Source organism: Leptosomus discolor, chromosome 4 (genome assembly GCF_034619465.1).
Source record: "Leptosomus discolor isolate bLepDis1 chromosome 4, bLepDis1.hap2, whole genome shotgun sequence".
NCBI classification, from domain to species: domain Eukaryota; kingdom Metazoa; phylum Chordata; class Aves; order Leptosomiformes; family Leptosomidae; genus Leptosomus; species Leptosomus discolor.
The window spans coordinates 26,428,083-26,445,106 of record NC_141394.1 but is presented as its reverse complement, the minus strand read 5'-3'; the positions used below and the strand labels follow the sequence as shown (position 1 = coordinate 26,445,106).

The 17,024-nt window shown below is 41.3% G+C and overlaps 1 protein-coding gene across 6 annotated transcripts in view; it reads left to right on the top strand.

Moving 5' to 3' along the window:
• Positions 1–680: 680 nt before the first annotated feature.
• NPNT (nephronectin) overlaps positions 681–17,024 on the top strand; it is a 50,328-nt gene continuing 33,984 nt past the window's right edge. For 3 of the 6 annotated variants that reach the window (XM_086464191.1, XM_086464189.1, XM_086464186.1), the window contains exons 1-4: positions 681–751; positions 2,163–2,263; positions 10,320–10,370; positions 16,758–16,850. In XM_086464191.1, coding sequence (XP_086320317.1) covers positions 681–751; positions 2,163–2,263; positions 10,320–10,370; positions 16,758–16,850 — 316 coding nt within the window. The remainder of the gene's footprint in view (positions 752–2,162; positions 2,264–10,319; positions 10,371–16,757; positions 16,851–17,024) is intronic. The other 3 variants (XM_086464190.1, XM_086464188.1, XM_086464187.1) reach the window with 1 other exon arrangement.

Below are 17,024 nucleotides of genomic sequence, written 5' to 3'. Positions count from 1 at the left end.
GCATCTGAGAGCTATTAATAGGAGTGTTTGAGCCAGAAAAATCACATACACCTTGTAATTCTTTTGAAAGGCTTTGTTCTGGGGGAAGTTTGGTTGGCACAGGCCAAATCTTAACCCTCTTGGCTTTAGATGTGGACTTTGCTCACAGAGAGGAGTGGGTGGCCGTCCTGCTTCAGGGAGTTCAAGCTAGAAAAGCGTCCAAAACCAAAGCCCACCCTTCTTGGTGTCCTCAGGCTGCGGTTTTTGCCTCGCTCGGCCGCTGTCGGAGGGCACTGGGGGCTCGTTCCCATTCGCTCCGGCGCCAGGTGTGCCGTACGGCCGGCACACGCCAAGGGGCCGCGCCCTGCCGGGGGGGCCGCGCCGCGGGCCGCCAGGTGCCCCTCAGCGGGGAGGCGGGCGGCCCGGCCGCGGGCGCCTCTGCCGGGGGCGGGCGGCGCTGCTGCTCCCCGCGCAGCGCCGCCTCCGCCCGGCGCGAAGCGGGCGGGCAGAGAGGGGGGGGGCTCGCTGCCGCTCCGGAGCTATCGCAGCGCAGCCGGCGTCGGCGGCAGCCGGACCCCCCGCCTCAGCCCCGCAGCCCGCCTTGCAGCGTGCAGCGCGGCGGTGGGGAGCGCCTCGGCCACCGCTGCCCACTCCGGGCCGCCTGGGCGGTCAGTCCGCGCGGCGGGAGAGCCCCGCCGGCCATGGAGCTCTCCCTGAGGCTGCTCCTGGCGTCCTACCTCTCCCTGGGGGCGGCCGGGGAGTTTGACAGAAGGTAGGCGCCGGCTGCCGCGGGGGGACGGTGGTCGGGGGCCAGCCGGGCAGGGAAGTTGGTGTTGCCTCGGGCAGAGCGAGCCCCCGCGGGGAGAGCGGAGGAAGCCCGGGCTCTGCCCCGGGCGGGTCGGGGGCTTCGGCGCCTGTAACGGCCCGCGGGCTCCGAAGTGCCACCCGACCGCCGGGGCGCGAAATGGCGGCGGGGGCCCTCGGCGGGGTTTGTCTGGGTGCTCCCGCCCCCCCCCCCCCCCCGGACGAGAGGAGGTGGCCGCAGGCACAGCCGGCTGGCCGAGGGGCAGGGCGGGCCGGGTGCCCCGTCCTGGCGGGCGGCGCAGGTGGAGGCGCGGGGCCGGCGGGACCCGGTGCCGTTCCCGGGCTTCCCCGGGACGGGCTCGCTCGGCGCCGTGCCCCCTGCCCGAAGCGAGTGCTGCCCATCGCTCGGCAGCGCGCTTGGGTGCAAGAAGTTCATTGCTCTGGCAGGGTCGCGTCCAGCCAGAATTAAAAACAAAGCCCTTTGCGTGCTGTAAAAATAAAATCAGTTTATTGACGCCTCGAGGCACTTGAAACAGAATCCGGTGAAGCTTGCGACTCAAGTTTTGACATGAAGCGAGGTGAAAACGAAGGCTTGGCGAGCGCGTGCCTGGTGGGCTGCGCCGGGCCGCGTCAGGTGTAGCGGGCGGCTGCACGGCGGGTCGGGGGGCGCCCCGCGGCGCGCGTCTGCGGGCGGGCGAGTCGGCCAGCGTGACCCCCTCCCCCAGGGTTTCTTTTCGGGGTTTGTTCAAATGCAGCGTTCAGGGGATTTCAGCTTGTCATTAAAAACATTAGCGATTTTCGTCAATACTTTGCTGTAAAAGACTGTTCCGTGGAGCGAGGGAAGACTATAGCTCTCCTTTTGTGTTGTATTTAACAGTTCAGGAAGATTTTGGGTTGACACCCCCCCCCCCCCCCCCCCCCCCCCCCCCACCCGCCCCTTAATGTTTCAGTGAGAAAATTTTGGCCATATACTTTGAAAAAAACCAGTGCTGAAACTTTACGATGGTGGTTTATTCCACGTTATAAATTCTATGTGTCAGACTTTTGAAATTATTCAATACCAGCCTGGGAGTGGCAGCAGCGAGCATATTGCGAACTGTATCAGTTTTTCAGGTTTTACATAGTTACCCTAATTATCCTTTCCCCTCTTCGCCTGTAGTAATTTACATTTTCTGAACTAAACAAAGTATTAATGATAGAAATGTAATAGACTCAGCTGAGAGCAGTTACTGTTTGCAAAAAAGAAAAAAAAAAAAAAGACATACATCTCTATGCAGGAGAGGTTTTTGCTGGTCTTTGCCTTTTGGTTTTCTTAATCCAGAATAATTTCAGCTACTTTCAAAATGTTTAACCAGACTTTTTTGAACTGTCTTGTTCAGGTGGCCCAGACAGTTAGTCTCCTCCACGGGACTGTGTCGGTTTGGAAGTCGAATTGACTGCTGCTGGGGCTGGGCCCGATTGTCCTGGGGACAGTGCCAACGTGAGTATCATCTCTGCTGGGGCTTCTAGTCACTTGTAGAAGAGGCTTGTACACACCTAGTCACATCTTTTACATGTTCACACACATTCTTTACAGTGCAGGGCTTAGGCTTTTGCACGTGTGAGTCTGACTTAGAAGGATGTTGTCATGTTAAAATTCTGTCTGTTATTAACAGTACTAAAATTGATTACAATCAAGTAAGGTAAACTTCAGTTAGGGCAATGAGAATTTGGGAATTTCTGTTTGGTTTCCGCTTCATTTCATGCTCTGGTCTAATAGCCTGACGTAACATTACACTGTGTCATGTTACAAGCACTGCAGGGCGAGAGTGTTTGTGTCCAAGAATGAAAACCAAATTATTGATATTTCACTTAGAAAGTCAATGGAAATGTTCCAGCTAGTATTAAGTTCAAACATTCTCTTCAGTAGCCTCAAACTAAGGGAATAAATCTGCCTGACAACATCCTTTTACTGGGTCACACGTGAAGAGAAAAATCTCTGAGATTCTCACATCTATCTAGAATCTTTGATATAATTGCAGGATAACCAAGTAGATAAGTCTTCATCATTAACTACACCTTCAAAAGGTATCCTGTGGTAGCAGCTAGCACTGTGGAGAAGTTAAAATTGTTAGGTATTTCACGGAGACCTCAGCTTGTTAAAATTACAGCCTTTGATACTGGGAGCGCTCGCTCATATGTTTAACAGTGCATACATGAGTGATATCCCCTAAGTTTTTGTAGGACTGAACCTATAAATACTGGTCCTCATTTTTTTTTGTTTAGATGCAAATGTCTGCAAACTGAATCATTTTCTGCCAAGCCTTTTTTAAAGGAAAACATGTATTAAATACTGTAAGTTGCTTAGTCTTCAGGGCAGTGACTGTAGGTGGCAGATACCAGACAAAAGATAGAGTTGGCATTGGCAATGCAACTGTAGACTCTCAGCAAAGGTTTTGTTCAAATCTGTAAACAACAAGACTGGCTTCTTGCTTCCCAGGTGTGTTAAAAGCCCACAATGTTTAATAGGTCTTTATAGATGACTGGTAAAAAAGCTATGTAAAGTACTTCAGGAACATAACATCCCTGGTACGGTTTTTTGACGCAGAGTTCTCGGGTTGATATCTTTCAGGCCGTACCATGAACCATTTGATAAATTGGTAACAAGTAGCCCTTTCCTTGGGATGAATGTTTATAGAGAAGGAAGGAGAATGTGAAGTAGGTTGATTGAGGCTACTCCAGAGATGATAGAGTCTATGCCCATCTTTCATAATGCAGTTTTATTTGAAAATCGTTGAGCATTTAAATGTTTGAGACTATGAAGGCTTAACTGGCAACTATCAATAGTTTGCACTGTTTAAAAAAACCCCCACAAACCAAAACTGAAAAACAAACCAAGAACAAAACAAAACAAAACAAACCCAAAACACTAAAAGGCTCTTACTGTGGACCTATTCTTAGACAAGTTGTCTCCTGTGTTGTGACTATAAATTGCAGCTCATGTTTAGGTGGAAGTCAATTTCTCACTATTACCAACTCTGTTTTGTGGTTGCATTTTTATGATCTTGGGAGACAGGAATAGCGCAAAGTGAATACTACCAAAAGATTCAAAACTAAAAGTTGAAAACGAGACAAAAGTAATAATACACAGAAAGTATTTTTTACTCCTTGAATTTTGTCAGTAAGGTCATTTGTAGTGCCAACTTTACCAGATACAATAAATGCTCTTTTTTAAGGCTAAAGCTAGGTGAATTCCCACCTCCTTCCACTGCATTTTAGTCTGTTATTCACAGATTTGTTCTCCATGTACATTTCCAACAAGTGCAGAGATGGGTTTTATGTGGTGATCTCCAGTAGTTGGGAGCTGACTTTCAAAAGAATGCAATTATCACTTAGGTGCCTAAATGCATTTTTTTCCCACCCCCTGGGTGCTGATAATTTTTGAATCACTGATTCAGAAGAGTGTTAGATATTTGGGTGAAGACCTTATCAAAAACTTAGCGGCTTTTTCTAGATTTTAAATAGGAGCCCAGCTTTTAGCAAAATAAAGCAAGAAAATCTGCCCCAGTTGTGAAAATTCCAGCCATATCATAGAGTGGGAGATGATGCTAAATGAAAGTGAATCTTTCTAGTGCTTGCAGCCAAACAGAAAATTTGTAGTCAGCTCTCCACCTTGGGAACGTGGCATTCAGTATGAAGGATTAACTTGGCACAGAAGGCAGCATTCCTGGCCTCAAAGGAAAACTTGAGTGTTTTACTGTACAAAGAGGTATCACTGAAAAATTTCCAAAAAGCCAAGTGGACAATTATTTCTCCTGCTTTCTCTATGGAGAAAGGCAAATCTTTTAGTCCTGTCCCTAAAATGAGTGGCATAAATACGTGTCAGACTTTCTCTACTAGATGTACATTTTCTTTGCCATTTCTAGAATAAATTGTATTTGCACAATGAAAACGAGTATAGAGTCAGGCTTAGTGACACCCAATTTACAAATAAGTCCCAAAAAGAAGCTGCAAATATTCAGGCAGTAATGCTGAGCTCTATTAGTGAGCTTGAACTGCTTTTCTCAAACTAGTTTGAGCCATCCTTGGTATGCCTTCAAGTGCTACAGCACCTTTGGACTCTCGCCTGCTTACTCCTGCATAACTTACTATGTAAGCACTAATTACCTGTGAATTTACCCTTTCTGACAACAAATGTAAGGTGAGAGCTGTGCTGGAGTCAGAGTGTGGCAAGAATGTAGGCTCCAATACATGACAGGATTGTCCCAGTTTGCAGAGCTCTCTGAACCGCAGTGAGCCATGGGCAAGTGAGCACTAACATACCTGGATATGTTTTCTGCTGTCCAGCAGACACGTGTGGGCATGCCTTCTGCCCATGGTTATTGAGAAAAAAGTGTGTTAGTTTAAACCAACTATGTGATTTAAGGTAATGGTTTAATTGTGACAGTTGTTTAAGCCTGTGTATGCCAGCTCTAACAGGGCAGGAGTGTGGCATGGCTGAGGCAGTAACACATTAAGCCATGGTAACTGAGTGCTCCTGATCTTCCATCCATAATCCATCCGTAGAGTTGCAAATGGAAACTGAACTGTGTTAGCTAAACTTGCTTTTGTGAAGTGTGGAGTAATTCCTTTTATGTCCCTTTGGCTGGCAAAGGAGCACATGTAAAGCATAATCGTGCTTACTGCTGCTTAGTAATGCAAGTCAGCATAACTCAGCTGTCTTTTTCAGTCTTATAAACATGTAGGAAGAAGTTGAAATCAGGCCCCTCCTTTAATTTACGCTCTTCCTTTAAAACATCCTCTGTCTCCTGATAATAAATTGCACCAATCAAGACTTGTACATGTAAGGAAGCGCATGTAGGTCTGATCTGTTTGTAAACTTGCTTCCAAAGCCTGTCAGTATCAGCTGTAACATCTCAGCTAGTAGAAATAGTCTCTCTTCAGTGACATGAAATTGCCTTCCCAAGTGCCCTTCCCAGTTCCAGCAGATGCACTTAGGAGGTGTCTCTCCAACTGAAATAATAAAGAACTTTGAAACAGGTTGGATTTTTTTTGTTGTCAAAGTGAGATCCATGTTTAGGTAACTAGATCATTTTGAGATTTTCAAAGGGGCTGAACAAACACAACTCAAATTCACAGGCATTTCTTGGTTCCTTGTAAATTGAAAATCCATCCACACTTATTTAGTGGCCTACTTTAGATTTAGAGCTGTGGATCTATTCCATCGCTAACATAACTAAGTAGCTTTTCTGAGGTTTTAATCTGGTATATAAACGAGGTTTATTGGTTAAACCTGGTGTGTAGAAGGGCTAATTTGGAAGCAGCGGAAATGTGCTCTTAGTTCGTGTGAAGTAACCTCAACATCAGTAGAGCTGATCCTTTATACTGATGGACTCATAGCATCAGTGCTTTAGAGTTAGGTGTTAAATATCCCAGTTGAAATTAGTCCACAAATCCCATGTTGTCACCCAGCCTGTGGGATTTACTTGCACCTTAATAAGCAGTAGTGGGAGTAATAGCTGTAAGTGGGAGTAATCACACAAAAGCCTACTTCTGTGAAAAATGGTATGCTGATAAAGGACCTGATGAGATATCTGCAAAATTAGGGCTGTTGTCTTGTATTTTTGTGTGTTCTTGTTGTGCACACAGCAAAACTATAACTCAGAGCATAAGTGAGGGTAGGAGGAGTTTCTTCTGGATTTCTTCTTTCAGAGTAAGGGGTTTTGACTTCTTGAGACAGAGCGTTTTTGGTGAGAGCAGTTATCAGCAGTAGGTTTTTAATTCATAACTTCCTTTGCATTATAAGGCAACTGCATCTGTGGTACTGAGTGTGTTGTCCTAACCCAGAATCCATTCAATGGGTTTTAAAGCACACAGGGAGAACCAAGTCAGGGCATTATTGCACACATCTTGCACAAACACACTTTTCTGTTTGCCAGCAAAAAAAAAAAAAATTGCCTCAGGAAGTTGATTCAACTTTTTTTTCTTTCGAATGTTTTATCCAACATTAATTTTCATGGTTTGAGTTATCTCAGGAAGAGAATTTCCAGCAGTGGTAGGGCTGGAGCTCAGCTCTTTGAGCTGGGTGAGAAAAGTTAACTGCGGTATAGAAAACAGTCTTGTCCATTCCTGTGTTCTAGCTACTGTAGTGTAGGAGACCTGCTGAAGCCTGTCATGTCATCCCCCTAATAAGATGTCTGTGACAGTATTCTGCAGGGATGGCTGTCTTCCCGAGCGTATCTCAAGGAAAGGATAATCTGGGCCTTGGCCAGAGGTAGGCCGAGAAGGAGGAAGGTCCTTGGAATCGCTGCTGACTGACCCTTGCTGGTAATCTGGTGTGCAGGAATCAACAGTGAATATAAACTCACATACTGAGCTCTGGAACCTGGTTAGCCTATCAGAAAACTAAAATATGGGATAAGAGATGCACTTACTTCATGCAGAGACTCCTGTGAGAACTAGTGTGATGCTTTTTATTCTTCAGTATGAAAGTGGAAGTTCTTCCCTTCAGTTTCCAACAGGCCATGCTAGGGGTTATCTGAAAAATAGTTCTTTGTGGACGTTTTCACCACTAATCCATTTTGGTTTCCTGAAAGTTATTCTTAGAACTAATGGTCTCCCTGCCTTGCTTTCAGCTGCCTTACAAGTATTTCTGTAGTTCTTTCAAAAGCTATAAAAATGGTTTCCATATGTGTGTGTCTTTCATGAGCAAAATACACTTGCTGTGTCCTTGGCTGCATGTCTGTTTGTAATTGATTTGTATGCTAGTTATATGTAGTCAAGGTACACTAAAGATGTAGGCTGCCTTTTGCTTCAAAATTTTAGCTGCAGTTTAGCAGCCAAGAACTGTCGATACTACTTCAACATAGATTTAAAAGGTTAAGTAAGATTTTTTAATTTTTATTTGTTTTTTTTTATGAAAAGCAATATAAAACTGCTTGCATTCTTATTCTGGGTTACAGTTTGGACAACTCCTTTGCTAGAGGTGATGGCAAAAATGGTTCCTTTTGCTGTGTTCACATATGTACAAAATAGAAGGTTGAGTCTGCAGCTTCTGTAAACAGATGCAGACCTACTGTCAGATCCTCTGTTCACAGGAGTCTGCGTGATTGTCAGTCAGCAGAGAGTACTCGGAGATTTTGTCTGGTGGACAGAAAGTTTAACCAACTGTCTTCTGATGCTTTGCAGGAGTAAGATCCCACTGAACATGGATTTTACAAGCAGTGATATTATTTGATTACTTTGCTCATTTCAGTGACGAATTCTCCTTAAATGATAACAGAGTCTATAAAGTCTGTCTTGAGAAGGGGTTGTGAAGATGAGTGTGCTCTTTCAGAGCATCCATCTGTTGTAACTCCATCTCCATGTGCTGAGGTTTGAGTGTTCTATCTAGGGAGCAAAGCCGGAATAGGTCAGCAAAGTAGTTTCCCACCAGCTTACACTAAAACCTTAAAAGCCTAGGGACAGAGCAATCAAGGTATACAGTAAAATTAGCCCATGAGTAAAAGTATGAGTCGAGCCATCAGTTTACACCTCCCCTTAGCATTGCATCATTAAAAAATGTTAGTTGAAGGATGCCAGGTTAGCATTTAGATATAGGCAAACCTAGCAGAAAGCGTACTCTTTCAGGAGGTTCTTAAGAGAACCTGCAAGAGAGAGAGGGGAGCTTGTACAAGCTGATGTAGCAGATGCAGGCATAACCAAATGCTTTGCTGAGAACTGTGCATGCTGCTGCCTTCTTACAACAGTTGTGAAGAAATTTACAGTGTCTATGCTGCTGCTCCTGTCCTAATGAGCTTAAAGTCTGTGTGCCTGCACTGTGCAATCTATTTACAGAGTTGCAAGGTGGTGGGAGGGGGTGGAAGAGAGGTGGCTGTGGTCTCATTGATGCCTAGAAGGAGATTTGTATAACCAATGATAATGTTGATGGGAGTTTACCCATATAAATGATCTCATACATCAATGGGAGAAGAGGCCATGAACTGCTTAGGACTTCTGTTTCTTGCACATAACAATGCTTTTGGTCGAAATGGCAATTCTGTATAGTCCAAGATGCACAAAAATAAAACCATGATTTTGTAAGTAATGAGACATGAAAATACTGGCTTCCAGGAGACAGACCCACTAGCAGAAACCTCCTTAAATTCAGTAAGAGTTTTGATACTGAATTTGTGGTTCCAAGAATACAGTTTATATGAATGCATTGTGTTGGCAATGTTTCATTAATATTGATATGCAGCATGTCTGCTTCGTATAAAAAGGACCAATATTTTTTGTGCATCCCTGGTACTTTTCAAAGAAAAGACATTTTATACAGAATTGCAATACTGCTTTAATACTGCTATGCAAGACAAAATGAGGTTTTGCTATTTTTATTCAGGTTTTGTGGTTGGTTTGTTTGTTTGGTTTTTTTGTTTAGAAGCTTCATGCTTTTAAAGCAGTTATGACTTTACTATGTTAAAGATACAGTATCCTTTTCCATTTCCCCACTGCATCTCTCCTGTACTTCACGTGTAGAATAATAGTTTTGCAGTCCAGTTTTTCCCAAGGAAATCTCAACAGTAACATGGTTTGACCATTTCCAACTGTAGTATATTTGTATTTGGAGCTTCTCTCAAAGCCCAGCAACAACCTGGGGAGTTTCCCTCCACTGTAACGCATGCCGAAGGATTTTCTGGTTAAAACTAATTTAAACCAATGTAAGTTGCAATCATAGCAAACCCTTAAGTGTTGGTCACATACTACTTAAGCAACAACAGCTCTTTGTATTTTAAGTCCCAGTCTTTTACAATAAGGCTGTGTAGCCTAACAAGCTATACTGCTAACATTAATTTTATTGGCAAATAAATTGATTTAAAATAAGCCCAAACCATAAATCTGTTTCCATCTTATTTAATTTTTGTAGCATATCTAGTTTCATATGGTAGTAAGAGCTAAAAAGGTCTCTAAGCATTAGTTTTGATTTAGATGACATTAAAAATTTAAACATTATAAAAATGGCCAGTAAATTTATGTACCAGCATGTTTATTGGTTGCAGATGTTCAGACACTTAAAAATGAGTATTATTTTAATTACTCTCAAATTAGCATCCAGGTGCTAACCCTTTGTTTTCTCTGTGGAGATGCAACATTAAAAATATATTCTATATTTAGATGAAAGGATACTGTCTCTTTAAGGAAAGCATTTATGTTCTGTTGATGGAAACATTAAACCTAAACCATGAAACATGAGAATTTTTACAACTATGTACCATATGAAACATGACAAAGTGTAGCTCCTCAGTTGATTGAATAAGAATAGCATCACGTCATTATATTTACTTACTTTTATGTATCAGAATGTTTGTTAAATCTCATAATGAAGTACTGATGTAAGGTATTTCCATTTTTAAATGTGTACCAGAATTTTTTTTTATTTCAGAAGAGCTCTGAATGTTGAATGTGTGTAAGTCTCCAGGAATGTAACAAGTTGATAAAAACCCCAGCCAAGTCCATCCTCCTTACAGACAAAAAAAAAAAAAAGCTGGAATTTCTTTTTTTGAATATTTGTTTTGCAGCTTTCTACGTCTTAAGGCAGAGAATAGCCAGCCTAAGGTGCCAGCCCAAAGGTTAGCTGAACATATTTCTTGAAATAATTTTGGCAAGGTTATGACATGGAGTTATGGCCTCTAAGTCATAATTTTACATGAAAACTGTAATACGTGACAAAAAGATGTAGATGTTCTTTTCTTTTATTTTTTTTTCTTTTTTTTAAGTATTTGATCTGGGGAAGATGAGAGGGGAAGGAAATTAACAGGGCTGTTTTATCCTAGTCACCTGTTCTCTGAAATGCTTATTTTCTAAACTGTTGCACTTTCCCCTTTTCACTCTTTTCCTTTTTCCTTTGTTTTACCCTCAAACCCCAGGCAGTATTTTTTCTTTCCTGTAAATTGTTTATATCCCAGCACCATATTTACAAGCTGTCAGACTTAGGAGGTGTAATTTGCTTTCGCAGTATTCAGTCATGTGCAGTCAGAGGTTAGTTTGGGATGGCCGAAGCACTTATTGCCCCCCGTTGCCTGCTTTGCACCTCCACTACAGGCTGTCATTCCCACAACAGGGAAACTTTAGAGCCACTACTCTACCTGGCATGTCAGAGCACAGTGAAATCAACACTACTTACACTGGTACCCAGGGCTGTAGTCCACTGCTGCTTAGGAGTTGATGTGTCGTGTTTGTTTATCCCTGTGGTGGGAGTACCAGTCTCTAGAAAGGGGAGCAAAGCGATCAGCTCTCCATCTGTCCCTGAAAGTCAGCTTTTTACTGTGGTACAGAAGTTTGCTAAAGCCGATGGGTGTTATATTCTAATAACAAAACATTGGTACGTCCCTGGTTGTTTTCTGCCTCCACACATGGGAACGTTCATGCTAGCCTGCTTCTGCCTGCCAGAATTCAGTCCACAGAGAAGGATTCAGGTAGCAAACAGGCGTTTGAGATGATAGAGCACCATTCTTTGAGCAGTTATTGTGAGCCACTTGAAATGCAAACATGAAAAGATTGACAAATCATGAAATATTTCTTGCTTTGCTAATTTTTGCGTTGTGTTAGATCAAAGTTTCACTGATTTTTGAAAAGAGTATTTAGGTGCATAAGCATTGGATTAACTTTCACTGACTTCATTAAATCCTGTTGATTTCAGTGTTACCTATGCTTAAGTTATGCATGCTTTTAAGTGCTGTTCTGAATAGCAAGGCATTCATGAACCAGGGTCTGGATTTGTCTGTGCAGTTTAGGAACGCATTTGGCAACAGTCGTAGCCAAGCAAAGAATTCACTGCAATGAACAGCCCATGCTGGTTGCAGTTCGTCATATTAATGTGCTGTTACCAGAATCATATGTGCAAACTGAGTAACTGATTTACCCAGGCAAACGTAGTAGTTCTGCATGAAAAATTAGGAGCCACTTGCTTAATGGAACTATATGTCTTAGATGGGAGCTTAAGCATGCATTTTGACAATATCTGTTGTCAGGAAATGTTACAAATAAGTGCAAGTAACTTGTGAAAAAATATTGAGGCATTAGATTACTACCATTTTATCTGATGATATTATCAGTCTCTAGTTACAGAAGTTAGTCAAGGACATTTACTAGGTTTCAAAAAAAAAATAGAGTAAGGAATGTTTTGCATATGAAATTATCTGAAAATTAATACCCAGTTGCCCTAGTCAGGCTTGTTAAGCTCTGCAGAGATGCACGTTGTGACTGCTAGTACACTTACTTGGGAAGCACAGTTATTTTTTCAGAAGTAATTCTGTAATGTGAATTATGGGTATGATGTGTTTTTACCACCTACTGGTGACTGTGTGGTAGGTTAAGCTTTATGCATTCTCCTGCGTTTGGATGTAGTTGAAAGAGAAAGCAATATGTGACTCTGAAAGAGCTGCAGTGATTTATTTTATAAATTAGTTAATACTTTTGGGATTCTAGATCCAAATTACTGTGAATAAGGCAGATTTATTTTCCGGTGTGTTTATGCAATTGCATAATTTGCAAAGAATTGCAAAAAGTAAACAGAAAGACACGAGCTGAAGCTGGCTCTCAGGAAGAGAAGTATAGAACTTGAGGTTGTGGTCTGTTAGCACCACAGGAAAAAGAGCCAGTTTCAAATGAAGGAGGAAGCAGAGAGGAAAGCTCGTTTCACCAACATGCAAATCTTGTTATAAAGTTGGCATGGGGGGAACATAAGTAATGATCTTAAGATTGGAAGTCTGTTCTGCATTGTAAGAGGATCCAATAAAGGTTTGTGAAGCTGAATAGTATGTAATCATCTCTGGGCTGATGTACAAATTACTTTGTGTTTAGGCAAACTGAGTTTTAAGGAGCTGGGATTTAGAGTCAGAATAAATAAGGTGTTATATGTTACTTGGGAAGACAGGACAGAAGCAAGGCCGTTCATGCAGATGGTCAGCATAGCTTGTTTTAGATGCAGGTATTCTTAGGCATATTTTTAGACTTCAGAGAGGTGAAAGTAGAAGTTCAAGGACAGGTTGGACATCTGCAGCGTGGCATTTTGAGGCAGATTTGGGTGGAGGAATGCAGAAAGCAGTCAAAGACTGAAGGCGACTTCTGTCAATGAAACCCACTTGTTGCAAGAAAGAAAATGCAAGGAGTAAGAAATAACTATTAAGGAACAGAAATTAAGAGGCAAAGAAAAAGAATGTAAGAATTATACACAGAATTATACTCAAGGCTGTTTTGATGAAAGACGTAGCTATAGGAGTGTTTGAAAACCAAAGAAGGGTTAAGGAGAGATACTCAGGGGTTTCCATTGTTTGCCACAAATGAAGAGGTGGAGTTAAGCAGGTAGGAACCAGGCAGTGCAACTGTCTCGTTGGGACTCCACCAAACAGTGTTTTGTAATCTAGAAAGAAATCATTAACCTTAAAATTCTAGATGAGAAGGAACAGAGCTGACAGTATGTGGTAGTCACCCATGCCCTCAAAAGGTGAGCAGCTTAATGGAGAGGAACTGACAAAACTTGAGGGGGACTTCCAAAGCAGTTCTGCAGGGAGAAAATACAGATGAAATTACCCCCCCCCCCCAACATTGTAAACCCATAATGAATTGATTGAATGTGTTTTTCATTTATTAAGTTTATGCAACAATTGAAAAATAATAGTTCAGAATGATTGAGTCATGCTCAGACACTACCAGCAGCTAGTAGTGGCTGGGAAGATTGGTGGCTTCTGGCTTTTACACAAACATAACATGCTAACAGCACGTGCATTTCACCAGAAATTCTTTCTCCCTCTCTCCCACATTGAAAAAAACACCCCAGCCCAAAACCCAAACCACTCATTCGTGTTTCAATTTCTTGTGTTATTGTTACAGGAAGTTTAGTTTGTCATGAAGTTTAAGTGAGACTTAAAATGTGGTGTTGATTATCATCTTATTTTGGAGGAAAAGATAGTTCTTGCCAATATTTAAAATAGGTACTGTGTTAGATTTATGGCCAAATAAAAGGCTTTAAGATACCTCCTTGACTCCATTGAAGTCGGTGGGAACTGAAACAGAGCAAGTCTTCACATCTGGCACCAAAAAATATTTTAAAATGATCAAACTGAAGTGAGTAATTGTGAGATTGTTCTGGTATCTCTTGAATGAATTGAGCAACAAAATGAAATGGAAAGTTTAGTTGTAGTTTATTCTATGGCCTAGATAAATAAGCAGCAGTTGACTAAAGATGAAACTAGCTGTGCTTAGGATTTCTTTCTGTTTGTCTCAGTCCACATTACCGCCCAATGGGAGTTTAAATGCTTTCAGAGAGGAATCCTTGGAGAAATGGTAGGTCATTATTGATACTGGTTCAACAATAAATTAGCAGTCTTGGTTTTAGTGGCACTTGTCTATACAAGTGTACTTTTAATTTTGTTTAAAACAATTACTATTATAAAGATTAGAAAGTTTTTTGCTTCTTTTTGTCAACCTTTTCTGACTCTTTATCTTCTGGACTTCATTGCCTGAAGTGTGTAAGAGAGCGACTTTCTCAGCCTGGTGTAACTCTCCACTGTCTTTATTTCCTCCTTGTCTAGTAGGGAAGCGAGTGTTACGTAGCAGACTCAGGTCCATGGTCATGGCTTAATTCACTCATTGTAAATATGAGTTGATCAGAGGGAAATGATGTTCTGTTTGTTGTTGTGGGGGAATTTTTTAATTGTCGAGGTGCAAGGAATATCAGCAGGGAGACTCCCCCTCACACTTCTTACGAGTCTAACTGTGTTAGAAAAGTGGATAAACATGTTTGTGTGTGAGCAGAGCAACTGAAATATTCTAGTCTAGTCTATTCTATCTGGAATTTTGCAAGAAAATAAGTAGAATGGAAAATTCAAAGAAAAAATGCAGTCACATCGGCATACATAACGTATGCCTAGACTTACACCAAACAGCTGAAATAATTGCCTGCTGTGAAAAGAAATGCGAAAAGTCGAGCTTAAGCTTTTTCTTTTATACCTGCATCTCATTGTTGACCCTGCTGAGACAGAACCCTTTGGGAGTCAGTGAGTGTATCTTTGAGAGGTGTTTCTGAATCTGAATTCCATATCTTTGGTTCTGCACAGTGTTTATTGGGGAATAAAGCACCTTGCATTAACTAGAAACATCCCTCTCTGTTGCCTTTTAAGATAATCCTTAAGACAGTTTTCAGAAGGAGACTGCACCATCGTGTTAGAAAGATCTGTCAAGAGCAGTGCTGTAGATTTAAAACAAGGTTTTATGTTCTTACTGTGTGTATATATATATATATATATATATAAATATATAAAATGTTTAAACAAAAAAAGGCCATGCTAATAAAGGGCAAATGCAGTCCTAAAACTGGAGCAAGCTCCTTCTACGCTAGCAGTTGCTTCTGTGGATGCATTTGTGGGAATTGCTGATTCTGGATGCTCTGAGTCCTATGGAAAAGATTTTAGAGCATCAGAGATGCATTTGCATAGTTTTTCCACAACCAAAACTAATTTCTTGTCTGTTTTAATTTTGTTTAGTTCACCTCTGTTGAACAGCTTGGCTAGAATGCAAGCTACATTTCTGAGTGCCTTTTGACAGATTTCTGTTAAATTACATCCTTAATACATCCAGTTTTTCAATACAGCCTGTTCTCAGATTAATTAATATTACAGCTGGATCTAATAAGTTACTTTGCAAATTCCAAATGATACTGTTAGTTTAGAAAATGAACTTAAAGCCAGAGTAAATAATAAATCCTGATTACAGGGTATTCAGGTTATGCCACCCTCTAATTTCTGTCTTAATTTCTGTCCATCTTGCTTAAATAGTAAGCTCACCAGAATTTTGCATCTGCATTTTGTTATATAATGATAAACAATATTTTAGAGCATAGTAAATACTTTAATTTTCCAGTAGGTTGAAAAAGTATTTTTACTAATAGTCATTTCTAATAAGAAACTTTGAAATGTTGTTAAAAATCTTCAGCTGTAAAATGGTTTCCAGAGTCATGCACTCTGGAAATATTCCTGTTAGCTAATCCTGCATCAATAGAAATACATTTGTGCACGAATTCTTATATTTCTTCAAAAGCAATGCTTGTTTTAATATCGAAGTTTTAAAAGTTTGGTTTATGAGTTTTATTTGTGCTATATTGAGAAAGGTACCAAAAAATGGCTTCCTAACTATTAGTTCTTGGAGTTCTGTACTTATGCTCCATTTGGGGAATTAGAAATTATCTGGCAAATTTTACTCTGAAAGCAGAATAGACCGTAACTTCACATTCCAAGACTGTATCTGTAGAGCAGGTTGAGTAATAAATGCTTGAAATGTTTTGAGTAGAAGTTACTTGGATGTGTGCAGTGATAAAGCAGCATATTACAGTCAGTGTTCCTTTTGCTTTTACACAGTTCTTTTTTCCTCCAAAAGGAAATAAAAAAAGTAATTCCCTTGCAAGAATCCAAACAACTGAAAAGGAGCGATTCAGGCAAAATGTTACTTAATAAGGGGGTAAAGAGTGTTGCCTTGTATCATAGAGGAAAATGGTGAATGCTGGGATCTGTGCTACTGTCTGTCAGTGACTGAACTACAGCTTGATTGTACGTTGCCTGTGACACCGGTGTACGCATTTTCTGTATAGCTGGGGTGTGTTCCAGGTTTACCAAATTAATGGCATGAATCAGTACGTACATTAATATGTAGAGAGAGCAAATGAAGGCACAGTGCCTGCTTGCTAATTAGGTATTAAAGGGGTTTAATATCCCAGAAACAGCATAATATAGTGTCCTACAAAAATAGACTACTAACAAGTGTCTCACTCTTCCCACATGTGTTGGGGTGGTGGTTATTTTTGAAAGTGCACCTGATGTTTGAACAGTGGTGTTTGAAGTATATCATAATGCTGAAGGGAGGAACATAAATGATGCTACTTGTTGGATTGTTGCCAGTTTCAAAGTAGAGCACTGTCAGCTGTGACTGGAGTGGAAGAATAATGAGTATTCCTCTATTTGCAGCTATATGCCAGCCAGGATGCAAACATGGTGAATGCATTGGGCCAAACAAGTGTAAGTGCCACCCGGGATACACTGGAAAAACCTGCAACCACGGTAAGAAAGTGAAGTCCAAGAAAAAAGAATTTCTTCTTAAATCACAGAAGCATTGTTGATCCCTCTCTCCCCAAATGTGGTGTGTGTCACCTGTGTTTGTAGGGTAATGAACTTGTATACTGTTACTGCTGTAGGTGTTACTGCTGTAGGTGTTCTGATACTGGGACTTACATT